Source organism: Hypomesus nipponensis, chromosome 3 (assembly GCF_054491055.1).
Source record: "Hypomesus nipponensis isolate SF chromosome 3, ASM5449105v1, whole genome shotgun sequence".
NCBI classification, from domain to species: Eukaryota; Metazoa; Chordata; class Actinopteri; order Osmeriformes; family Osmeridae; genus Hypomesus; species Hypomesus nipponensis.
Window position 1 is genome coordinate 4,147,264 of NC_140363.1, and position 27,463 is coordinate 4,174,726.

Consider the following 27,463-nt stretch of genomic DNA (forward strand, 5'->3'; position numbering starts at 1 on the left):
TTTCTACTGGCGCTGATGTCGTCACATAGTGTCCCGCAAGTGTGATTGGCTAGATAGACGGCACGCGTCGTTGACTGCATTGTTTTGAATTTTCAGTTAACGCTCAACAGCTGTTTAAGATGGAAGGAAAAGAGGAGAGATTGGCAGAGCAAGTTAGAACATATCCACACCTTTATAATGCCTGTCAAAATTAGCTACAGCCATTTTTCTCCGAACGATCACCTAGGCTACAAAGCGTAAACAATGTAGCCATAGCTATGTGTTTGCCAAAGTATAAATGCAGCAGCTTCAGCGACACTTTTTTTTCTTCGTCTGCGACCATTTCAAAAATGTCGGCGACATAAGTATAAACTAGGCTTTAAACAAACTATGTGACGACATCAGCGCCAGTAGAAATTTCTCCTGGTAGGCGACACTTTCAAGCGACGGTTAAAAGTGTCGACCGTGACGCCATTTCTGTCGGCGACCTTTTCAAAAGTGTCTGCGACCTAAGTATAAATTGGGCTTTAGACTTTTTGTCCGACTTGAGATGGCGCTGACGAACGTCACTGTGACGTTGCCATCAAAGTACCGTGAGATCGATACGAGAACTGCCGGCTGTGTTGCCGAGCGCATTTTCTCAAGAGCAACTGCACGGGTTCAAGTGACGACCCAGCTATTTCATGATTGGCCAGACTCACACACGACCATAGACATATATACACACGACAACTTTGACGCGTGTTTCGTCATATTAGGACACCTTCAGTTTCGCCAGCGCTCAAAAAAGTTTAATTGAATTAAAAATGTGTTGAAGAAAGCTTTAGTCAGCCTCTTCACTAACGGAAAGACTAAGTTTAATTATAAATTAAGTAAAGTAAGCAAACAGCGCTTGATCGGCCATGACTGACATCAACGCAACATACCACGAGAAGCTGGAATGTTCAACTTCACAGAGCCGTTTTCGACTCCTCTCTGACTGCAAGCGGCTACTCTCGTCAGTCGTTTCATGCAGCCGCAGTCCATGTCTAACGCACCTGTTCAATTCAATGGAGAACTGCCGAGAAGTCCCGCTGCTAAAATATTAAATAATTAGGTGGATTTGTGCCAGATGTGCTATGTTCCTGTGCTACAACAAGTCAACAATAGGCTACACCCTTTCACTGGATGGCTTGAAAACTACTGTTTATTTGGGTAATTCGTTTGCCAGTCTTGCTGACCTGCGCTCTGCTGTGCTGCGATAAGCAGGTGTTACATTAGCCACAAACATAAGATGTTCTAACGATTTCACTGCAGGGCATATGCTAGACCTTGTCTGAAAGCCCTAGAATTCAGTCGTGTGATTAATTTTACAGTCAGTAGGCCTACACATATTTGAGATTCCCCCGCAAAACCGACCAGCTAACATTGTTAGCAGTAGAACGTTAGCTTCTCTAGGCCTACTTGGCTCTAGTTTTTAGGCTACATTAGGTCTCTGCTATTAGCCGTAAACTGCAAATGTATGAGTGACATAATGACTAGTAACTAGTTATAATAATAATAACTAGTAAAAAAAAAAAATCATCAGGGGTCCTTGGTATACAAGCTTTATGCAACGTGTTAAAAGGATATTTTCAACAAAAATCTTCTGGGGGAACATGCCCCCATGCAGACCCTAGTTTTGCTGGGTCACAGGAAAAATGATAGTTTTTATCTAGGGGCTTAGCCCCCCAAAAGTGGGAATTTAGATTCACCCCTGATGTTTTCCCTCCAAGCTGAGCTTGGAGTTTTATGTTAACATGTTTCGTATACAGACGTTCACGCGAACATTCACGTCAAACATGAATTTGCGTGGGATGAAAATATTCAAACTAAACATAAATGTTGAACACAGATAATAAAAAAAACACAAACACAAAATTCGATATGGACACGAGCCACATGAAACAGGCAAAGTTTTTATTAAATAAAAAGTGCTTACAAAGAAATGGTTGGATGTCAGGGTCATGTAAATTAATAGTGTATGGAGTGGGTGTGGGATCCGGATAACATTTTGTATATTTACTCCACAGAGGCTAGAACATTTGGAATATAGCACATTTTTGGCTAGATTATTATTGATGCATTAAAAACTCTACAACTGCTTTCCAACCAGAAGCTTTGTTCAGTTGGGATGGTTTAGGTCTACGTTATCTGAAACTAAGGGAAATGTTAATTATACATTTTATTTCCATGGCGCCTTTCTCGGCACTCAAGGACACCGTAAAGAGGTACAAAAATACATTAAAAGCAGCTGTGGTAGAATGTCTGAAGTCAGAAGAATTTGTCTATCTGTTTATTTTTGCAAGCAAGGAGGAGCAGTTCTAAAACAGGATCATAAATGATGTCTGGAGTAGAAGGGCTCTCTAAAGGTATCATGATCTGAACACTCTTTTATACAGTAATTCCAGACAGTTACATCATTAGTTCAATTGTTCATGTCGATCAAAAGAGGAACTCTTGAATAACAGAAAGTCAAAAATGAAATGGGTTGCAGAACTGGATACAGATGCTCAATATTAAAAAAACAGAGCTTGAGACAACAGAAGCAGAACTTGTCAGCAAAAAACCCTGGAGTATGGGCAAAACAACCAGGGTCAAACAGTCAAATTGTTAGACGTTTGTCAGCAAACGGAAACTTAAGCAATACTGTCTTAGACTAAAAGGTTTTGCTATTTTTACAGAAGTTAAAACCTCAGCAATAATTGTTCTGGGCCAAAGAATATTATAGACATCTTAAAAAATAGTAATTTTCTATTACACAGCAGAAAAGAAAGAATACAACAACATTAAAAACAACAGAAAGAAGCAGTGCAATTGACATTAAGTGGAATAAACCATTTTAAACAGATGTGTTTTGAGTAGTGCTGTCAAACGATTAAAATATTTAATCGCATTAATGTCATAGTTAACTCGCAAGTAATCACACATTTTTATTTAATCTAAATGTCCCTTGATTTCTTTTTGTCGCATAATTTTTTTCAAATTTTAATTATCAACATGGAAAAACGGATCGGATTGCTTGGTGAAGCCAAGTTGGTTAATTGAAAACAACATTGCTATTGCCTGCCTTTGACGAGGGGGCGGAGAATTTGCATCAGCTGTGTGTTTGGCCATTAAGTGGTATTTCAGACTGGACGTGCTGCGATGATAGCTCAGTTCACAACAACAAAACATACAGATTACTTTGGTCTTGCCAATTGATCCATTTGGCAACTTTTTAAAAGTAAACTTTCCATTTAGAATCTTACTGGCATCCAATTCGGCGTCTCGTTCTCGCCATCCCACAAAACATAATGTTAGCCTACTACTCTTTAGCTGGCTCGCAAGCCCAAACAAGTGTGTGTGGCGTGCCTGTCGTTTTGTTTCCGGTCTAGCTAGATGCGGTGTGGTGTTGTAGTTTTTCAAACGTCAGTAGTTGTTGCAACATGTGAAAAAAAACAACGAAGTTTGCAAGGCCAAAAAGAACGTTAATCTCGCGATTAAAAAATTGACGCCATTAGAATGGGTTTGCTAATGAGATTGTTAATAACGCGTTTAACTGACATCACTTGTTTTGAGATGTGATTTGAAATGGGGAAATTAATCAATATTTCTAATTTGAGGTGGTAATGACTTCCACAGACGGGGAGCAGAGTGGCTGAATGCTCTACTCCCCATGGTGGTGAGACGGGCAGTGGGGACAGACAGGTGTATGGAGGAAGAGGATCTTTAGGAGCGGGAGGTAGTGGGACCCTGGACGAGATCAAATATATGTTAGAGGGTATGGGAAGGACTGAAGATGTATTTCTTAATTTTATTTCAAATGATACTTTTCCATGGTCTGGGTGAATAATAAATTCTGATTGGCTGCAGGGGTGTCCATTATTGGGTGATAACGGATACCTACAGCGTCTTTGCAGCAAAACTTCTTCACCGTAAATTCACCGTCTTTTCACCATTCTAAATTATTCCGCTGGCTACATAGGAGCCTGTACAAAATATCTGAAATAAGTAACCATGACAACAGTGACGGAGTCAAAGCCTCCAGTTACAACTTTGAAAGACTTTAACAAGCTAACTTGTATTTACAACAATGAGGGACTTCAATATTTATTTTAACCTATTTGAAAAAAAAATATTTTCTGAATGTAGTGTGTCAGTGTCAAGTAACAGCTCATCTCACATCCCATTCGCTATTCACCTCGCTAGTCAATCTACTTCAGACAGGCTGCGGCCAACACAACAGTAGCAGCAACTCTACACAATTTTATTTGGGGACAATGACATGGCTCGATAGTTGGCTAGTCTTGTAATCTTGTCATGGTGTCAGGACAATAACCTCTCTCTCAACATCAGCAAGACCAAGGAGATGATTGTGGACTATAGGAGGCAGCAGGAGGAGGAGCATGCACCCCTACTCATCAATGGATCTGAAGTGGAGAAGGTCAGCTGCTTCAAGTTCCTCGGGGTGAACATCAGCAACAACCTCACCTGGTCTGTTCACACGAAAAAGGTGGTCAAATCGGCCCTTAAGAGCCTCTTCTTCCTGAGGAGACTGAAGAAGTTTGGTATGGACTCAGTCATCCTAACTAACTTTTACAGGTGCACTATAGAGAGCATTCTCACTGGTTGTATTACAGTGTGGTATGGGAGCTGCACAGACAGGGACTGCAAGGCCCTACGTAGTGTGGTCCGTTCTGCTGAGTTCATCATCGGCAGGAAACTTCCAGCCCTACAGGACACCTACCACACGTTGCCTAAGGAAAGCCGGCAGGATTCTAAGAGACTGTTCCCACCCATCCTTCAGTCTCTTTACCCCGTTGCCTTCTGGCAGGTGTTACCGCAGCATCCGGTCGCGCACACGCAGACTGGACAACAGTTCTACCCAAGGGCCATCAGGCTTCTGAACGGACACTGATATGGACATTGATTTACTGCACACTAGTCACTTATACACTGTCACTTTCAGCTACTGGTTGCACTATCAGTAACATTGCACTACTGTACCTCACTGTACCTCGCCACCAGGCTCCTGTATGGTCATTGACATAGTCACTGATCTTCAATTTTGCACTATTGTACTGTACTCCACTTAGGTTAGTATAGGTTATAGGGTTGAAATAGGTTTTATGTGCATTTAGGGTTAGTATAGTGTATTATTTATTGGTATCTGTAATTTACAAAGTTTTAGTATTAGGGTTAGTATAGTCAATTATTTATTGCTATCTGAATGTTTAGGAACTTTCACTTATTTAAGCTCAGCATAGATGTCAATTATGTTCTGTTTACTTATATGTTGTGTTATGCCAGGTGCTTGCGTTGTCTTGTCTTAAGAATTTCAGTGCCCAGTCTGACCTTGTGTTGTTTTGTGTACCTGACAAATAAAAGACTTGGACTTGTTGTTAAACATACTGTCAAATTATAATCACTGTTTGGAGAATATGTAAACTTTGATGGGGTCATCTCACATCCATTTGCTCTTCAACTCGCTCCACAGGCTGCGGCCATACTGTAGCCGAGTACTAGTAGGCTATATGGCCGATATTGTACATTATCAGGTGATGTTGGACACCTCGTCGGGCATTATCCCTTACTTAATAGTCTCGTATTAAAATTATTAAAATAATTCAAATTATACTGTATTAAAAGTCTTTCTAGTTACATTAAGATTTATTGTAGTCTGAGTGCTCTGGATATTATTTCTGTAATGTTCCATATCCTGTCAAAACATAGGCCTATACATTAAATCTCACTCCAAGCTTTTGATAAAACTGGAGAACCCTGTCTAAAATAGTAAACTCATTGCAAGGCAAGGATATGGCAACACATAACAGGTGTAGGAAAACCCGGAGGACAGACATCAACACAAAAGAGAAAAACTGGTGATGAAACCGAAAATGAAGAGGAGACAAAGAAAAAAGACTGTTCAACAATAATTGTGGCTAATGAAATTGCTGAGTGGCTAGTAACTTTGGAAAACCATTAGCCACAGTGGCTGGTGAGCAAAAATGCTAAAGTGGAACTGGATCGCGATTAGACACAGTAATATTATAATAGTATACACATTTAATGACATAAAAAATATATAAAATACAACTGAATGCCATATTCTATAAATAATCGAAATCTCTAGTGTGGATTATGTACTTTAAAAAGAACTGGACATATACAGCTGACGTCACGAGAATGGTTGCGCTCAATTTCAACCCGCCAAACTAAATGAAAAATGGAAGAAGATTGACCCATCATACCTATCCTGTTCATCCCATGGCGTATGCTTTCGAACCAATAGGCCTACATAATTATGTTCCCACAGGGCCGCAGTTTTTCCATATGATGCAGAAGAGGTGGTTTTGTCAGAATATATAAATATTGTTAACACTGACAGGTTGAACAATGCCGAGTGGTTTACTTGTACTTGTCGTAACTACATGGCAATGCCAACAGAGACAGACTCGATCTGATCAGAGGCAGACCTGCATGACCTAAAGTATTGTTTATCATTGAGCACAGGCTCTTCCCCATGCTGTGTGAAGAGAAATACTACCTTTTATTATGTGTAAGCTTATCATAGGTGTAACCTATGGTCTGAGTACTTATCTGTCATGCTATGCCAGCTAGGTTGCCTTGCGTTGTCTTGTCTTAAGAATTTCAGTGCTCGGTCTGACCCTGTGTTGTTCTATGCATCTGACAATAAAAGACTTGAACTTGAAAGTTTGGAGCGCCCCTATAAATAACTGGTAAGTTTCAGTTAATAGGTTTGTGTTCGCTAGGTTAAACATAACAAACTAGCCTGTCTAGGAAACGTTACGGAGCTAGCTTTGTGCGTTATTAGGCTACTATCATATCTGTGAATTTAGGAGCTAGAGCTAGCTATATCAAAAACGCCAGTGTGTGTATGTAACGTTAGCGTATTTAACAGGTTTAAAAATATAATCCACTTCTGTAAAGTGATCTCTGCAAACTCTGAATCCGGGGCAACTGGTGGGCTTTGGCGCTTTATAGCTACAAGGCATTTTCCTAAAACCAGTTGCCGCTTGGGTAGGACATGATAGTGAATGCCTTCTGTCCTGTAAAATGTGTTTGTACAACCTGGGGCTATACAATAAGATCCTACTTTGCACCTTGTTTTAGATGGTTTGTTTGAAGCCATTTCTACCTCTGTGTTCTCCCTGACAATCTGTCAATGTCAATCTTGATGACTGCTAGCAGCTGTCAGTCACAGTACCTAACCATTCTCGTGACGTCACAGACATGACGATTCAACGATGGCTGCGCCCAGTACTTCAGTTGTAAAGTTTAAAACGTTTTTATTAATAAATGAAACATTTAGCTATTTTAATTGTCAGATAAAGTTTTGTGATCTTATTTTAATAATAATATGAGCCGTACTTCATAAATTAGTCCAGTTCCACTTTAATGTCAAGCGCTGCATGTCAGGTGTAACTACAAGCGCTAACTAACTTGTAGCCTACATTCGTCTGTAACTTTCACATGCACATTTACGGCTGCAGCCGCTTATTACAGTAAACAGATGCAGGCGCTTCCTAAACCGGTGACCAATGAAGAATAACGTGTTAAAACCAGGTGTATATATGTGACCCAATCGGCGTTACATAGTGACGGGCCGTGTCAAGTAAGGTGCAAAGAACAGCGAATGATGTAACAATTTGGGGGGGTTTTCAAGGACTACAATTAGAGACCTCATTTATCAAACATATACTTTATTTACTTTAAATTAATACTTAAGCTACATGTGGTATTCAATCAAGAGCACCGGGTGATTTTTCTTTTGTTCTTTGATTAACATTAATGAGACGGACAGCAGTGGGTTTATTAGACGGCTGTCTCTTTAAGACATGACTCATGTCGCGGATCTGACACAAATTCTTCCAGCTCTTCACCTTCATTGAAGACTTTGAAACAAATTTAAGACTAATGAGGATACATGACATTGTGACAATGTTCTGTTTCGTCCTCAAGTACGCCAAATCAATGAGGTACTGGCGCGCACTGTCTGAGAAAAAGCAGCTTTTCTCTCGGTGTGTGTATGACGGGTGTGTGTGCAAAGAATGCAGCTCCAGACAGCACTTCTTCAGAACCGAATTTATTTATACTTTGGCTCTTATCGTGCTTGAAAAACACTTAACTGAACTGAGAGCATGATCATATGCTATAACGCAAACCAAAGCATACAAGAAAAAACGGATGGTGCTTTAATTAAATTTGCAGGAGGCGGGATGGGCTGAGGCGTTAATTTTGAGCTAAAATACCGTATTTATGTTTAGTTTTTTTTATGTACTCTTCAAAATGACTGTAAATTCATATGTATTGTCTTTAAATAATTCAAGCACTTTTCATGTACCTCGTCATTAATATGACTGTTTTCAAGGGTTTTCCAGGACTTCAATTTCAAAAAGTCAAATTAAGTATTTCAAGCACTTTAAAGAGGCAATTGACTGCAAAACCGATTTTACCTTGTCATAGTTGAATAACGACAGTTCGGTGGGTAAACTGAACATACCGTGAATATCAAAGTCCATTGACACCTCTTTCCTATTCAAATCTCAAAAAGAAAACATTTGGCTGTAAAACGCTAGCTTTTCAACAAAGCTACCGGTCCTACATAGGACCGGTGATCGCCCTCTTATTGGCTCTGGTCTGTATCTTTGTCACGCCCCAGAATTTACATCCAGACCAGCCCGAGGTAGCGCTATCTCCGATACTAGTTTAGCTGCGCGCTGCTCTGTGTAGGCTACTTCTAAGGAATTACAAAGAAGAACGTTTTGAATTATAACAAGGATATTGAAAATGGACCACGGTCGTAAATGCTGTGTTCCAGGCTGTACAGGGAAGGCTAACACTCACAGTCTTCCCAAGGAGCCAAACATTCAACAGGCATGGCTGCTGTTGTCTTATGAGAAGATCCCGGCGAAGTTCGACACTCAATCATTCATTTGCTCTGAACATTTCAACCAAGACAGTTTTGACAACCTTGGACAATTTCAAGCAGGATTTGCTAGGAAGCTGAACCTGGAAAGAGGTGCTGTTCTGACCGTATGCTCATTGCAACCGCAAGCTATAAGGACAGTATGATGTTGTGCTAACAGTTATTAGCAATGCTAACGTTTCCTGTATATAGCATACCAGGTAGAATGCTAAATACGTTTCTACACACATCAAATGACTCTAGCTAGACTAGCTGTAGTCGGCATTAGAAGGGAAGCTTCTGAAAAATAGCCAGAAAACGAACAGCAGTCTTGCTTATTGTTAACGCCTGTCTAGATAATCTATTTGAAAGAACTGGAGAAAGGCAGGTTCTAGATACAGGATACGTAAGCATTGCTAGTAACTGTTACTAGTAACACCTAGACTGTAGGCATGTAAACAAGTTTAACGCTAGCTTGCTAGTTAACGCAAGAGCATAGGTAGAATGTGTGATAATTTAGCCTAGTTTATTGGCAATGGGGCTAACGTTGATTCATGTTCCTGACTGTGTTTCATTCAAATAAATAACCTGTGTAATGAAAATCTACAATTCACGATGCATGTTTGTCCAGATCTTTGTCATGTTATTTTACAGCAAGATATCTAGAGCTAGCCTAGCTAGATAACTGAAGCCGAGTAGAATCACGATATGGTTTGGTTGCTAAGCTGTAGCCTAACGTTCTACCCACCTAAGTCAATCCAGTTTGCTTCAACAGCAGAAGTGGAAACAAGTAATGTTATAATTTCAAATGATATATAGTCAATCTGTTGAAAACAGTGTTGTGTAGACGCAATAGACTTATTTACACGTTTTTATTTCAAGTCTCCAACTTCGGTGTTTTAGCGAGTGCTGCTGTTGGCCGTGTTGCGTTTTTGCTCCCAGCTTCACTCGTTGATAACCAACCAATCAGCGCGCAGCTTATCTAAATATTAATGAGCATACCATAAAAGGAGAAAAGCTAGTGTTTTTTTTCCCGGCAACATTTCAGAGGATCTGTCAGAGGGCATAGAACAGCACCCGGGCCATTTTCAACCCAACCAATGTTACATACCCTATTCGGAGACCTTAAGGAACAGTGTGAAATACCCAACAAACCCAGTCAATTGACCCTTTAAGCACCTTGTACGAACTCTGTAACAATGACAATTTGTTAATGCTTACAGACAGTTGTGTAGGCTATGTTATATGTGAAAACTCCAATAGATGTCAGTAAAGTCTAACGTCGGTTGAACATGTTTCACCGTGTGATAACCACCCGGGACTCCACTGTTTATAAGGGCCCTGTTCTGAGCGTTCATGCCTGTAGACTCCGTCTACTCTCCGAAAGTCTGCATTTCTATAAGTTAGTCTACACACGATTTTGTAGGGCTATTTTTTTTTAACTGCAAGCACAACCACATGATCGTTGAGGCTGGGAGAACCGGGGCGAAAGTAACGCGGGACGAAAGTAACAAAACGATTTTCTCAGAGCCCTGACTACATTTGCATTACAAGTTATGACAGCACCTTCAGCACGCAACCATTGATGAAACTTCACGTGATGTCGTCATCGTTTGTCGCAGTAAAGCACTTTTCGAGTGCGCAAAATGACTGAGGTGGGCATTTTTTGCTAATTAGCCTACAAGTTGTTTCCCGTTTTATGTGTCACAGTAATGATCAATCTACAGGTTATTTAGTGCTGTAACACATTCTGAAGGTTGCCTTGTCAGAGTTTTCCAGTATAAAAGTAAATCTGGTTTAAATGTCAGGATCCTGTTGGGACGAAAGTAGCCTAACACTTGTCAGGCTACTTTTGTCCCGCCGCTAATGCAATAGTAGGGCTATGCGGTGACTTTCTGTTTGTGGAAAGCATTTATTAAAACCTGTTTGTCATATTATACCAACACAACAGAATATGCCAAGAGTGAGGGTCAGAAAGACACACAGAGGTCTGATTCAGAAGAAATGAAATGAAATATCTGATAAAACTGACATTTAAAATGTAATTCATAATTGTTTTGCAAAAATGAAGGACAAAATATGTTTGCAGTTACATATTAAGAAGGTCATAGTCAGGTATATTTGATCTAAAAAAAACATAGTAGCCTAACACAAAAAATCTACCTTGTATCGTGTTACTTTTGACCCACCCGTCCCAACTGACGGGGTCGAAAGTAACAATGTGCAACTGTTCAAAATGAAATGATACTGAAGTTGTTCGACATTTGTAAAAAATACCACCTGGTATTGATAGACCACACTTGTGAGTTATTGACCCAAGCAAAATATAGGCTATGTATGTCTAAAACATTGTCTTTTCAAATTAAGTTTTTCAGAAAAATTGTTCTTTCGCCCCTGCTCTCCCCTAATAGCGATTCATTATTTTCAACAATTTAAATAATAAGCGGACATTATCATGTCATGCACGATCAACGTCTGTAAGAGCCTATACATTTCAGTTCTAACAGACACATAGGTGTCTAACTTGGGTGCCTAAAACCTGCAAATAAAGGATACACACGTTCAGATTGTTCAAAATGCACCAAACATCGCTGTTTGGTCTGTTTTATTGGTGCCACACTGCAGTGTCTGTGACCCGGTTTACGGGATGCAGTGAGGAAGAGGGAGAGAAGGGGGGCACCCATCTTCACTACCCAGTGAGAGAGACAGGCGCTATCTCGCGCGGAAACGGCTTAACTTTGATTCCAGACGCTGTGAGACAGGGGAAGAGGAGGTACGCAATAATCCTTGCTACCAAATGCAGGTAGGCTCCAGCATGTCCCGAGTCGAATATTTAGTAGATTGAAGATGTTGCCATATGGCTAATGGCTTTGCGACACACACAAAAACTAAAAATGTTTCCTAATATAATTTATATTATAGATGTGTTGTGTGAGGCTTTAAGTTGTGTACATACTCAGGCTTCTCCAAATGTTACATGCTTGGAATAGATTAAGTAAAAATATAGGAATTTGTGAGCCACTGATTGACCATGGATTTAAAATAACACGATGTGCCATCAAAACATGATGTGACCATTCAGGGCAAGTTTGAGAAGGTTTTGAAGAGACGTATTCACCCGTCCGAGAAACACAGTTTGTCTGCAAATGCGCTTTCCAGGGTGCTGAAACCAGTGACACGCAGTCACTGCATATCAACTTAGAAATTATTTTGCGTTCTGTATTCTGCAGATACCTCAATGATTTTCATGTTGTATAGGTCTAAATGACAGGTTAGCTACCTGTGCTGAATTGCATCAACATTGCTTATGAGCTGCACACTTGTATCTATGCTTTACTCGCAATTGTGTGCTGAAAGTTATATGTTCCTTAGACTTGACAGGGATTTCTTGGGCTATATGTAGGCACATATTAGTAGGTATACCATTTAAAGAGAAATTACTTCATTTCATCTTATCTCTCCTACAGGAAGGACATAATTGAAAGAGGGATTCTAAATTGATGGATATACCCAATAAAAACTTGGATGCGCAGTCTTCTTGGTTGGCTGAGATGACCTGATTCTGCACTCAGTACCTCTGACACAATGTGGAATATGATTCGTCCGAGTGCAATCAGTATTTTATATTTTCCAATTCTATTGTTTGAGGCGTTCGTGTTTCCCAGTGACAAGTATGAGAGGTCGTTGGTGCCGCGGGCGGCATCCCGCTTGGTGGCCAGGATGGACGGTGATGTAATTATCGGTGCCCTCTTCTCAGTCCACCACCAGCCCTCGGCCGAGAAAGTTGCGGAAAGAAAATGTGGCGAAGTCCGGGAGCAATATGGAATTCAAAGAGTGGAGGCGATGTTCCATGCATTGGATCGGATCAACGCTGACCCGAACCTGTTACCCAACATCACTTTGGGCTGCGAGATCAGAGACTCTTGCTGGCACTCATCAGTGGCTCTGGAGCAAAGCATCGAGTTCATAAGAGACTCTCTCATCTCCATCCGTGATGAGAAGGACGGCTCCAGGTGGTGTATTGAAGGAGTGCCCTCCAGCCAGCCCCCCCCAACAAAGAAACCCATAGCGGGGGTCATTGGGCCTGGGTCGAGTTCAGTGGCCATTCAAGTTCAAAACCTTCTGCAACTTTTCAACATCCCTCAGATTGCGTACTCTGCAACGAGCATCGATCTAAGTGACAAAACTTTGTTTAAGTATTTTCTTAGAGTTGTGCCCTCTGACACCCTTCAGGCCAGGGCCATCTTAGACATTGTCAAACGCTACAACTGGACCTACGTATCAGCTGTCCACACAGAGGGTAAGGTCCCGTTGGGTATCATGAATGCATTCATCTGGGCAAAACGGCATCTCCACTGTGCCGTTTTTCCTCTATTGTGACTCCAACTTGCCTTATGGACATTTACAAGAATAATCCAGTTTTATAGCGTGAGCCAAGTATTTAATCTCCCAGAGCAAGAAGCACAATATAAGCTTTTACATGAGGTCAAAAGGGATGATTTCCTGGTGCCATTAATCATCTTGTTTACTTGGTTTCCTATTAATACAACCAGTAGACATCCAAAAAGTTAAATAGTTGGACAGTAATATTATGTAAAATGCTATTTTTCTTACTTGATTCAAAATACAGCTGCTTCAAATGCTTCAGAAAGAAAATCTGCAATAATCTTAAAAAAAGTGATGCCAGTGGTAGGTTTCCAGTTGTCAAAATGCCTGTCAAGTTGACCTTCTCTAAATGGCTCCAGGATAAGGTCAGGAAGACTATAAGCTCATGCAGTCTGTTCCGCATTGATGAATGATAAAGTAATGACAAGCTGAATTGAATTTGCCCTGTGCATTTTTTGACTCGATTCAGTTTGGATTCAATGGCATCCCGTTAGGGCTGTTACAGTATAGGTTTTTAATTCCTGCGTTTCAGTTTTTCATTTAGAAGATATAAGGTTCTTTAACTCGGAGCTCAGATTGGGGACTGGATTATAAAATAATTAACATTCCTGTCCCAGTGGAGACCGTGGGATGACATCAAGTTCATAGCTGGCTGATTTCCATGATCTGTCCTCATCAGAACCCCTTGCTCCCTTAGCAGTAGGAGTCAGCGATATGTTTAGGATGAGGTGATAAAAATCCAACGCCTGTTACACCTCCATTACTTACCACAATGATGAAAATGGTTGTTCAAGATCAAGTGTTTTATTGTCAGATGCACAGAACAACACAAGGTCAGACTGGGCACTGACATTCTTGGGACAAGATAACGCAAAGACATATAACATATAAGTATTCAGTTCAACATAGATGACATCTATGATAAGTTAAAATATAATAAACCTCCTAAATATACAACATAATATACAATATACAGTACAGTATACTAAACCTATAATACGCATAATAACCTATACCAACCTTATAAAACTATACTAACCTAGAGACAGTGGGGTACAATTAGTGCAATATTGCTGATAGTGCAACCAGTAGCTAAAAGTGACAGTATGTAAAGTGGCTAGAGAGTAGTGTATCAATGTCCATTCAGAAGCCTGATGGCCCCTGGAAAGAAAATGTTGTCCAGTCTGCAGGTGCGAGACCGAATACACAAAAAACTGAAGGATGGGTGGTAACAGTCTTTTAGAATCCTGTCTGCTTTCCTGAGGCGTTGTGTGTGGTTGGTGTCCTGTAGGGCTGGGAGCTTCCTGCCAATGATGAACTCAGCAGACCTGACCACACTACGTAGGGCCTTGCGGCCTCTGTCTGTACAGCTCCCATACCACACTGTGATGCAACCAGTCAGTATGCTCTCTATAGTGCATCTGTAAAAGTTAGTGAGGAGGACTGAGTCCATGCCCAACTTCTTCAGTCTCCTCAAGAAGAAGAGGTGTTTCCGGGGCACTTTGACCACCTTGTCCGTGTAAACAGACCAGGTGAGGTCATTGCTGATGTTCATCCCAAGGAACCTGAAGCAGCTGACCTTTTCCACTTCGGATCCGTTAATGAGTAGGGCTGCATGCTCTTCCTCCTGCCGCCTCCTATAGTCCACAATCATCTCCTTAGTCTTGCTGACGTTGAGAGAGAGGTTATTATTCTGACACCATGATGTCACGGTATCACCTCCTCTCTGTATGCTGACTCGTCACTGTCAGAGATGAGGCCCACAATGGTTGTGTTGTCAGCAAACTTAACAAGGAGGTTGGAAATGTGCGTTGCCGCACAGTCATGAGTGAACAAGGAGAACAGGAAAGGGCTGAGCACACAGCCCTGGGGGTGCCTGTGTTGGTAATCAGTGTGGATGAGGTGCGGTCATGATCCTCACCACCTGTGGCCTTCCCGTCAGGAAGTTGAAGATCCACTTGCATAGGGAGGTGCTTAGTCTCATGTCCACAAGCTTGGAGATGAGTCTGGAGGGGATGATGGTATTGAATGCTGAGCTGTAGTCAATGAACAGCATCCTCACATATGTATTCCCTTTGTCCAGGTGGGAGAGAGCGGTGTGCATTGTCAGGGTGCATTGTTGTTGTTGCATTGTTGAGTAATATAAGCAACACTTTCAGCCCAGTCCCCCTCCATATGTTCAAGTATGACGCATGTGGTTGAACTCGATGAAGCTGTTCTATGCTTTTCAACAGTTACTACTCATACAGCAAATAATATCAAGTTACAGGTCCTATTAGGTAAAATGTTAGGTTACAGGTCATATTACTATTTAAAAAATAGCAGTGGGCCTCAGCAATGTGTTTTGGGTGAGGTGATAAAAATCAATCAAATTTACCATTTTAGTAAGAGATAAGTGTTCAGTGAACGTGTATTCATCATATGATCTTCAAGTGGATACAGACAAAACAAACCATGACGACCCGATCATCCTTTTCTCCTGTTCTCAGGGAACTATGGCGAGAGCGGGATGGAAGCCTTCAAAGAGCTGGCTTCCCAGGAGGGCCTGTGCATCGCCCACTCTGACAAGATCTACAGCAACGCTGGGGAGAAGCACTTTGACCGTCTGCTGAGGAAGCTGAGGGAACGCCTGCCCAAAGCCAGGGTGGTGGTGTGCTTCTGCGAGGGCATGACCGTGCGAGGGCTACTCATAGCCATGAGACGCCTTGGCGTAGTGGGGGAATTTCTCCTCATCGGAAGGTATGTCGGTACTGCTCAGTGGTTAGAGCAAGCCACTGCAGATCAAAAGGTCTTAGGTTCAAATCCCTATCATGTGTTGGTTTTGATAAAAGCTAAATAAATGCATTATGAATAGGGCCATGCCAGCAAATATGTTGAGAGAGTGTGAATATAACTATGGGTTGGTTTCATTGGCTTAGACCATGTGTGGAACAAACACATTTTTCAACTTTCAGAAAATTTTTCAGAAAACTTTCAGAGAACTTTTACAACTCTGCACATTGGTGTAATTTACATAGTCACCATCGCATTATGCTATGCAGTATAGTCATGTGTTTCTGTAGCTTACTTTGAAATGATAAGTGAATGAGAGTGTTCATGGTGACAACCATGGTTCACAATAAGGGCCTTTTTTTCCCAGGCATGCGATCAGGCCCACCGCGATTCACACACAATTCACAATTCACACTGAACTGGGATCATTATCCTGGCAGGAGTGGAGCTCCTTTGAAAGCAGAAGATTCTTTGAGTCAGGCTCAGTCATGAATAATGCATCTACAGCGAGTTCCTTCTCTCCCTGTCAGAACGTGGCATGGGGTACCATGGAACAACACCTCCAGCGCAGGCTTGAGGACAAATGAGTGCTGAGCATCAAAGCTGCTGTGAACGGCTAGATGTTCACAAACTGTAGCGCTCTACAGAGTACCAAGCTCATGCATAGTCCTGGGATGAGTGGCAAAGTAGAAGTAACAGCTTAAAAAGACATAAAATTCACCCCGAGTCTTAGATTCAAACAGCTCATTATAAATAGCTGAATATATCAGACAGAAACCAAGGGGGTTTTGAGGGGAAATCTGGGTAGACTATGTTCACTCACCCCACCAAAGGATTGATTTGAGACATTTTCAAAAGCAGACATGTAAAATGCAACTCAAGAGTTCAGGCTGCCTTCGACTGTAAAGTCTCTGCAGAGGATAAAGAGGACATTGATTCGTTGCGGTTGTTTCTTTCTGGGTCAAGGAGACTACTGGAACATTTTTAGAGCAATGCATTTGCGGCACAGGGAAGGTGGGCTGGTGGACTGGGCCTGTCAGAAGACCAGAGGAGCTGTCCATCTACAAGATGAACCTAGTTTGTCTCCCCTAAAATAACAAACAACACCTTTATCAGACTAACAGGATTGCAGCAGTCTACGATTGTTGGTGGATGATGCTGTGTGCTGGTTTGAGTGTGTAGCAGCGAACAGATGAAACAAGTCTGTGACTTCGTAGGATTGATGCATAGTCCATTTCACTGATGTGTCAATGCAATCTCTTCCTTTGCCTGTTTGGATTTTGACATGACTTGAATGATACAAATAGATAGCTCAACATTGCAGTGGTCAGATATTTGGCCTGTGGTGGTACAGTTTGATGCTAGGATAGGTTTGTATGATCACATTTATGTGCTTGCGTCAGTCCAGCAGGGTGCTGGCAGACAGTTTGGTTAGGGGGAGTATGGTGCTGTGAAACAGATGGCGAAAGGCTGCTAATGTTGCCATGCCAGATTGGGAGAGCCTGAGCTGGCCCAGTCTTGTGTTGTGAGTTTGTCATGAACTTGTGACACGTCAGGCATGTGGTAAAGGCTGTCGGCGTGAAAATGCACCATTCATAGGCTGCTGTTGCTTTTGGTAAAGCATCTCTGTGGAGTTTGAACATCCCTTCATAACAACGTCATTGCGCAAGTATACAATGTTTTTGTTGTAACGACAGTGCGCTTACACAGCTGCAAGACTTGTCAAGCGTTGGGGAGCATACATGGCTCCACACTAACCCTCCTACCCTTCCACTCCACCCCCTTCCCCCTCTACCCCCTGTCCATCCCCCAGTGACGGTTGGGCCGACAGAGATGAGGTGGTGGAGGGCTATGAGCAAGAGGCCGTGGGTGGCATCACCGTCAAGCTGCAGTCTGAGGAGGTCACCTCCTTCGACAACTACTTCCTGCAGCTGCGTCTGGACACTAACACCAGGAACCCCTGGTTCCCTGAGTTCTGGCAGCACCGCTTCCAGTGCCGGATCCCAGGTCACCCGCAGGAAAACGAGAACTACTATCGAAACTGCTCAGGTAGATATGAAAATGTTACTGTAAAGGCTGTCTGTCTGTCTATCTGTGAAAGTGACGCTGATTACAAAGCCAATTTCCTGTGTCAGTAAGATGTTTTTTGTAGAGTACAGTAGCATTTTATTGATCCCTTGATTGAAACTGCAAAGGCTGTCATTATTGGCCGCTCGTGCCAGTTGTCAATAACATTTGAATGATAAGGTACAACGTTTGTGAAAATGTTACATCCTCAAATGGCTGGAATCTTCAAGAAACTGAAAACTTACAATAGGTTTGACCTCTACAAGATGGGACATGCTATGCATTTATCCATACAATATATTAATATTTTCTTTGTTTTACTTTATTTCTAAAACATTCTCCCTGCTGACAAAAGCTGATCTAGGTAAAAATGGAATCCTTTTTCACATCGGCCAACACAGAAAGGATTAAATCAAACACATTAAAGACTCTTGATCACGTGAAAAAATGCTCAATAAGCATATTTTCAAAACAAAATAAACCTTTTTTTCCACTTTTCACATATTATTCCTTTTCAAAAATATATTTACGTTTTGTAAACTCATGAGCTGCTTCTGAGTCATATTGTGGTCTTTAAAATATCCTGTATTTAAATAAATTATGTTAAATTAATTGTAAGATAAACGTAAATATAAAAGTATGCATGCAACAGAGCACAAATCATTTTAGCCATTTATTTTATGTTAATTTAAACTCTTAAGTTCTTTAAAATACAAGGTATTTGCATGGAATTATTTTTCAGTTATTACATCAACCTTCCCAGTTGATTTGATCTTATTTTGGATCTGTGGATTTGCTTGATTGAAAGACATACCCTTTTCCTTGCCTCATTCACATATCTCAAGCATTTCAATATTTTCCACGGTATTTTCTAAACGTACAGACCTCTAAGTGATACCATGTGTAAAACTGATCCGTTGTGATAATCAGCGATAGTGTTATAGCTTGCTGTTCTGTCACTTTTATTGTCCCTCTGTGTAGAGCTTCGAGATGGTGAGTGTACTCCTCTGAATGACCCTCACTAATAAAACATCTCACTTTGGCAATATAGATAGAGGTCAAATGATTTGTTAACACATCCCACTTTGTGACCTAAACACTGAAACTGAACTACCCTGATATCCAGGGGGATCATAGAGGAAAAGAGGGAGGCATTCAGGACGCCTCAGCTTGTACAGGGCCCAGGAACATCTTGGGGGGAGGGATGCCTGGACTGACTTTCAGGCCCTAAATTCCTGCCACCACCCCCTGCTGATATCATTTGAAAATCTAAATGGTGGCAGATTTCAGATGTCAGTTGACCTCTAATATATGAAGCTATTGGGATGTTTTCATGCATTGCGCGTGAGAGCACAATTGACTGGTTTTTGTGTGTACTGTGTTCTCACACCTTCAAGACCTTCAGACTGCTGTATAATAACTTAGCCCAATAACAACTGAAGCACAAACTGCCCACTGGCTTCTCTATACAAACTGCATGTTGGCCCGGTAGTCTAAGCCAGTGGTTCTCAATCTTGGTCCTCGGGACCCCCTGCTCTGCATGTTTTAGATATTTCCATGCTCCAACACACCTGATTCAAATAAATGGGCCCGATAACGACCCATTAATTTGAATCAGGTGTGTTTGAGGAGGGAAACGTCTAAAACATGCAAGGCAGGGGGTCCCAAGGACCAGGATTGAGAACCACTGGTCTAAGCCACTTGCTCAAGTTTTACACGTCCTCACAGTTTTCTCCAATTTCTTTTTTCACGGTTGAGTTTTGATTACTTATGTTTCTGCTATCAGCACCACACGCGTTCAGCAGATTAAACTAAATGATGAACTCTATGGCGAACAACACTCATTAGTAGTCTTCTGCATGCTAGTACAATTTATCTACATGCAAGACGGGGTCGAACCCAAGGAGTAATACAACTAGGTCACTCCTCACTGGTGTCTGCTGGTATATGATATTACACATGGAGAATGCGCACATTGCCTGCGGCTAGCACACTGGATTGATTAGTAGTGTGTTAATTTGCACTGGTGTCAGATGTTGCCCTTTTTGGTAAATGAGTGAGTAAAAGTATGTAATATTTCTACCAAAGCCCTTCGAATATAAAACACACACATTGATAGTGTAACAACTTTTTGATCGTGTTGCTTGATAGATCTTGGTTTGTTGACATATTTATAATAGCTTCATTTGTATTTACAGTGTTCACGCTTCCTGCTTCTAGCTTGCATACAACTGAATTGATAGGGTGTCCTTGGACATTAGTGTTAAGAATGTGATAAGAATTGTTTCTATCACAGATATTCTTCTAAAAGAGTAAGCTGAGTTTTATTAGCACGCCAAGAACATGGTTAGGTCCCAAGTGAGGATACAAACAGAGGGAGGTCTGAATAAATTAGAATATTGAGCTTGTTTTCTCCCTTAATTAGTGGTAAAAAATCGGCATAATGTTAACATTGAAGGCTGAACTGAAAATGCAGAAATGGACCGCTGATCCCTGTGAACAAGCATTCTTTTGAAGCTTCACTCTTGTGCTGTCTGCCCTGTGATGCTCTCTCCCACAGAACCGAGGAAGTCCACTTGCCTAAAGCTTAACAATGTTAAGTGTCTTTGGACACCCTATCATTCCTTTGTAATAATCTGGTTACATCATGCTACAGACAGACAGCTGATAAACTCAGACACTGTAATTTTCCTCTTCTCGAGCAACAGTTAGTGATGACCTGATTGCGAATTTTTATTGTGTAATGCTTGCGTAACGCTTGTAGCGCTGTAACTGCTTAAACCAACACTCTCACTTATGGATCACTCCTTCATGGATGTCTTCGTTCCTTATTTTGATTCTGTGTTTTTTTTCTTTGTATTGACAGGTTATGAAAATCTGGAGGATAACTACGTTCAGGACAGCAAGATGGGTTTTGTCATCAATGCCATCTATGCCATGGCCCACGGCCTTCATGACATGCACAAACACTTGTGTCCTGGTCACGTGGGCCTCTGTGAAGCCATGGATCCCATAGACGGCAGCCAGCTGTTGGACTTCTTGTTAAGGACGTCCTTCGCCGGAGTGTCTGGGGAAGACGTGTGGTTCGACGAGAATGGAGACACCCCTGGAAGGTACATATATGAAGCATAGAAGCATGAATGTATGAAGCACTGCATTTTGGGCTATAAATAGTGCAACCTACAGTAAAAGCCAACTGTGAGTCACAGACAAACTACTAGAAGTGGATGAGAACCACAACCTCTGTGACAAGGACCCAACCTGTGTCCCTCTCCCCACCCTCAGGTATGAGATCATGAACCTGCAGTACGTGGAGCCTGGCATGTACGATTACATCAACGTGGGCTCATGGCATGAGGGGCTCCTCAGCATCGATGACTACATGATCCAGATGAACCGCAGTGAGATGGTCCGCTCCGTCTGCAGTGAGCCCTGCTCCAAGGGGGAGATCAAGGTACTACACAAGCCATGACTGGCCCTCTGGCAGATTTCAAGTTTAGTTTGCCATTTGCACCTGAGCTGGGGCAAGTGCAAGTTCGGGTGCACTAAAATTATTGGTCCTGCTCCTCTTGCTGGCGTAGCCGTGTGTTCATTTCCAAATAATTTAGATCTCAATTATTTCATGAAAGTCAGAGTTATTGGCATGGCCTGAAAGAAATCTTTAGAATTAGAGAACATATCATGTTATGGATACTAACTCTGTTCAAAGTGTGATTGTGTAATCCATTGTTTCATGCTGTGTGGTACAGGTGATCAGAAAGGGGGAGGTGAGCTGCTGCTGGATCTGCACGGCCTGCAAGGACAACGAGTACGTCCTGGATGAGTTCACCTGCAAGGCCTGCGACCTTGGCTGGTGGCCTAAAGACGAACTGGAAGGTACAGTTGATCCCAGTGAAGACATCTGCTGTAGAACAGGGCTGGAGGTTTTCATTGTCATAGGCTTTCACTCCAACCCCAGTTGTAGCTAACCTGACTCTGCTTGTTAACCAGCTAGTTCCTGGACTTGTTATTAGTAAATTATTTTATGAGGTGTGCTAAATTAGGGTGGGAGTAAAAAGCCGCCGTACGCAATAGCTCTCCAGGAACCGCTGTAGATAAAATCTGAGGATGTGTGGATACTTGTCGGATGACCTGATAGGTCACCTTGGTCGTTCATGTTGAGTTCAAGCATGAAAGAGGCTTCATCCTGCCTGAGGAATTTTGTTACTGCAAGCCCTCTCCTTTTAACTTGTCCTCTGAACAGTCTATCCTTCTGTGGTGTTACAGCAGTGTCTCGTAAACCTGGGGTGCCCCATTTTCAAAGGTTTCCCATGACACCTGAGCTCCATTCATCATCTTTACCCCTGATCCGACAGGCCACACTGGCTTCTACTGTGGCCTACTTTCACATACACCCTGTGTCGTACAAAGACACTTTCTTCAGAAGATTTCCTGTTTCTATCATTTTATCTGTTACATAAACATATAAACATTTACATTTAGTCATTTAGCTGACGCTTTTATCCAGAGTTACTTACAGTAAGTAAAGGGACATTCCCCCGAGACAAGTAGGGTGAAGTGCCTTGCCCAAGGACACAACGTCATTTGCACGGCCGGGAATTGAACTGGCAACCTTGAGATTACTAGCCCGATTCCCTAACCGCTCAGCCACCTGTCATCAATTGAAAGATAAAACAGAAAACAAATCTGGAAATAAAGACAAACTTTTTTGAATCTTTAAACTACAGTTAAAAAAATCGACTTTCATGATTTTGTTAATAACTGGTTCATTATGACACTAGGTTAAAGACAGTCCAATGAAGGAATATTCAGTGTCGACAGTTTGTATATACAGTTGGGGTTGATTCCTGTACCAGTTTTGATCTGCAATGATTTACTTTGTCCTGCTGCAGTGGCCTCAGTCTCCCCTGGTTGTGCTCTGTATCTCTGCCCCACCCTCCCCTCCTCCTCCCCCCTCAACACAGTGTATTTATAGTTGAGCTGAAAACCTACTTTAAGACTTGGACACACAAGAAATGCATGCGTACGTTACAGGCTTCGGTAAAGAAAAAGGCAAACAATCAATGCATTTTAAATTCCTCCCCAACTGTGCCGATTCTGTAACGATTCTGCAGCCAAAGAAAGGTACAATTTGAAAATGAGCATGAATCCTTTAGCGTATTTAATGGAAGTCATTTCAAAAACATTAACAACGTAAAAACTTACAGGAGATGTCTGTCTTCTCAGGTTGTGAACCCATCCAACTGCGCTATCTGGAGTGGGGAAACCCAGAATCCATAGTCCAAGTGGTGTTCTCCTGCTTGGGCATCCTGGTCACGTCCTTCGTCACCTTCATCTTCGTCCTGTACCGCGACACGCCTGTGGTGAAGTCCTCCAGCCGGGAGCTGTGCTACATCATCCTGGCAGGCATCTTCCTGGGCTACATCTGCCCCTTCACACTGATCGCCCGACCTACCGTGTTCTCCTGCTACCTGCAGCGCCTCCTGGTGGGCCTCTCGGCCGCCATGTGCTACTCCGCCCTGGTCACCAAGACCAACCGCATCGCCCGCATCCTGGCCGGCAGCAAGAAGAAGATCTGCACCCGGAAGCCCAGGTCTGTCTGTTGATATGGATTTTCTATCTGTCTGTTTGTTTGATTGTCGGTTGGTCTGTTTATTTGTTTGTCTGTTTATACAGCCTGTCTGTCTGACTGCCTGTCTGTTTATATAGCCTGTGTATTTGTCTGTCTGTTTGTACAGCCTGTCTGCCTGTTTAAACAGGTTGTCTGTTTGTCTGTCCAAATGTCTGTCTATTCATCTACAGTTTCATTTTGTATGAAAAACTCTCCAGGTTCATGAGTGCGTGGGCCCAGGTGGTCATTGCCTCCATCCTGGTCAGTGTCCAGCTCACCCTGGAGGTCACCCTGATCATCTTGGAGCCCCCGGAGCCCATCAAGTCGTACCCCAGCATCCGTGAGGTCTTCCTCATCTGCAACACCAGCAACGTGGGCATGGTGGCTCCGCTGGGCTACAACGGCCTGCTGATCATGAGCTGCACCTACTACGCCTTCAAGACGCGTAACGTTCCCGCCAACTTCAACGAGGCCAAGTACATTGCCTTCACCATGTACACCACCTGCATTATCTGGCTGGCCTTCGTGCCTATCTACTTCGGGTCCAACTACAAGATCATCACCACCTCCTTCTCCGTCAGTCTGAGCGTCACGGTGGCGCTGGGCTGCATGTTCACGCCCAAGATGTACATCATCATCGCCAAGCCGGAGAGGAACGTCCGCAGCGCCTTCACCACCTCCGACGTGGTGCGCATGCATGTGGGCGACGGCAAGATCGCCTGCCGCAGCAACAGCCTGCTGAACATGTTCAAGAGGAAGAAGAACTCTGGCAACGCCAAGTGAGTTCCTGTGTTTCAGTTCTGTCCTGCTCCGGAGGCACCTTGGGGATGCTGGTTCAGGCTTGCTGTAATTCCCTCTCAGGGCACCTGTAGCAGACATGGCCTAGTGGAGGTTTAATTAAACGGCGATGTGACATTTGATCTGTCGGTGGGACACAATTAAAACCAGCATCCTCAAGAGTACTAATGGATCACAGAAGGGCTGAAGATACACCATGGAATTATACAGTCAATCACCTCATGTTAGCTATTTATTGTTTATTATTTATTTCTCTTAAATATTGACATTGATCGAAACATATCACTTTGTATCAACATAGTTATATAGTTTTTAACTTATTTTTTACATGAACCAGAAATGCTGTTGTTGTCTCCACTTTTCTGAGTTCCTGTGAAATAACAGCCGTCTTTATTCTGTTTATAGTTCTAATGGAAAGTCTGTGTCATGGTCTGAACCAGGTTCAAGACATCCTCCAAAAGGGGATCACATGTGGCACAGACTGTCAGTGCATGTGAAGAGACAGGAGGCAGGTTCCAATCAGATGGCGGTCATCAAACCCTTAACTAATACCTACCATAACACAGCCCTGGAGTTCTCAGACCTCAGCACCAAGACTCTGTACAATGTGGCTGAGGAGGATGAGAATGACCCAATCCGATACAACCCCCCTAGTCCTCCCATGATGGCCCACGGGCAGACGCCCGCTGGCGGGCCCATGAAAGAGGTGGACGAGGACGAGGTGGAATTCTATACCCCAGAGCGCCTGCAGCAAAACAGCTTGATCCAACAACACGTCATTACCCCCCTCCTGGGGGTGGGGGGACAGTACCATAGTGATGTTCCCCAGCTCAGTGATATGATCAGTCTGCCGGATTCTATGGTGGGAGGGGGCCGGCCGGTGTACCACCAGCCCCACCTCATCCAGCAGCACCAGGTATTGCCCTTGGAGATGGACCCCTTTGATGAGGAGCCCATCTCCATTATGGATGAGGAAGAGGAGGAGGAGGAGCTGGAGGAGGAGCAGTTTGGTCTCCTCCATGGATACATGTACGACAATGCCCAGATTCATGATGAGGAGGAGTTGGTTCAGGTCAAACTGGCAATGGAGAACTCCTTGTCCCTGATGCCTCCTTCCCCATTTCGTGATTCGATGGGGACAGGGAATCCCTTTCCCAACTCCCCTGTGTCTGAGTCAATCTTGTGCACCCCTCAGAGTGTGACCTATGCTTCTGTCATCCTCAGAGACTACAAACAAAGTTCCTCAACTCTTTAAAAGGTGCACTGTATCCTGCACATACGGTGAATTCTGTTTTTTATGTGATGACTTGTCTAATTAAGAAATGGGGTGAGCTGGTGACTAAATGACTTAATGAATTAGGATCAATTCTGTAACATCAGTGGGAGTGACTTTTAAAAACCCCATTGCAGATGTTGTAATATGTTTTAGAGAACCCATCACAAAGTACAGTGTAGATGTGTAATAGATTGCACACTTGACGGCTGTCTCAAAATATGCTTTGAAGTTTATAGAATATTAGGAAGATGAATGCTAAGATGTGTCTGCATAATGCTTTCTGATTAGCAGAGTTATAGGATGCAACAGAAAACGGGGTACATATAACATATGTAGGAACTTAGGTATACACTGTTTAACTTGTAAATGAATAATTACTGTGTTTGTTAAAGAAAAGAATGTGTTCTTTATTGATATTTCCAGAGTGATTTGTGCCCAAAAAAGTATTCAATTTAGGTGGCTTATTGTGAAGCAATAAAGCATTCATTGTCTTGTCAGATGAATACAGAATTGATACATAGTTAAATCAATTACAAATTACCATATTACAGGAAAAAAGTGCTGTATCAAGAATGTAGCCTGTCTTAGAGATTTGTTAAAGTGCCACATACCTGCCATTAAGATATTTATTTTTGTGTCTAATTTCTGTTTTCCAATTAATTAGATTTGTATGATACTTTTTATAATGAGTCCTCAAGCCTATGTTAGTACATGCTAAAGTGTACAGTATAGTTAGTATTTCAAAAATGTCAAGGGTTTTGTGGGAATGTACATTCCAACTTTTGCTTGATGCATAAATAATCTGCTTGTAGCTTCTAAAGTGCTTGTTAAAGTGCTATGTACAGGATAATAACTTTTACCAAGTAATGATTTACCAAGTAACGATTTACAATGCAACAATTACATACAGTAGTGAGACAACAATGGCTGTTAACATTAAAAGACAGGCTTTATATTAGTACTAAAACATTTTTTATGCGTTTGTGTACTGTCATAATAATTAATTGCCTTACACAGTTATGTAATTAATTTAAATGTATTAAAATGTTTATGGGTTTGCTTGTGAATTATAAGACTTTGATTTACCGTTATTACTTTGATTTCGGTTAACTTGGCCAGTATAGAGAAATTATTTCTTCACGTTAGAGATTCTTATTAGGAGTATCTGAAAATACACAGACGGTATTCTACTTCAGAGTAGATATGGAAAGAGATGTTTTTAAAATGTTGTTCATTGGGGAACAATATTTATATCTGATATATCTGTGTGGAGCTCATGCACTGACATTGACTATTCCTGTGTTATAGAATATTTCTCCAACTTTGTAAAGAGAAGCATTGCAACAAGCAGGGTACCAGCTTTTGCTGTGCAGTGCAGTATCGTCATGACAGATATAATTCTTCCTTAGCAGTGCTTGTGTGGGTTCTCATAAACAGTCCTGTGGAGAAGATTGAACAAATTTCCCTTGTTAATTCAGTGATACCGTCAACAGGCCAATATACAGCGCAACGTGATACAGGGCATGCTGGGAGAAGGCTGTGGCACTCTCTTTACACCACAACCACTCTACACATGACCTACTAGCAGTGCCGGTCCTAGCACATTTGGTGCCCTAGGCACCTAGGTTTAAACCCTAGGTTTACC

General features: G+C 42.2%; 1 protein-coding gene across 2 annotated transcripts; it reads left to right on the forward strand.

Moving 5' to 3' along the window:
* Nucleotides 1–12,493: 12,493 nt before the first annotated feature.
* On the forward strand, nt 12,494–26,761 carry grm1b (glutamate receptor, metabotropic 1b). Of its 2 annotated transcripts, XM_084683199.1 has the most exons (10): nt 12,494–13,208; nt 15,784–16,033; nt 17,880–18,115; nt 19,115–19,126; nt 21,000–21,246; nt 21,419–21,587; nt 21,883–22,009; nt 23,360–23,726; nt 23,963–24,523; nt 24,948–26,761. In XM_084683199.1, exons 1-10 carry the CDS (start codon nt 12,494–12,496, stop codon nt 25,795–25,797), a joined length of 3,534 nt encoding a protein of 1,177 aa, XP_084539325.1. In that variant the 3' UTR covers nt 25,798–26,761. The 2 variants fall into 2 exon arrangements, with proteins under 2 accessions (XP_084539325.1, XP_084539324.1); XM_084683198.1 differs by lacking the exon at nt 19,115–19,126.
* Nucleotides 26,762–27,463: the final 702 nt, after the last annotated feature.

Bases quoted from the DNA above. Each gene is read 5' to 3' on its own strand.
- grm1b (XM_084683199.1), top strand. From the start codon at position 12,494: ATGTGGAATATGATTCGTCCGAGTGCAATCAGTATTTTATATTTTCCA. The intron at 21,247-21,418 runs GTACATATATGA...CCCCACCCTCAG, and splicing joins AATGGAGACACCCCTGGAAG to GTATGAGATCATGAACCTGC. The intron at 23,727-23,962 runs GTCTGTCTGTTG...AAAACTCTCCAG, and splicing joins ATCTGCACCCGGAAGCCCAG to GTTCATGAGTGCGTGGGCCC.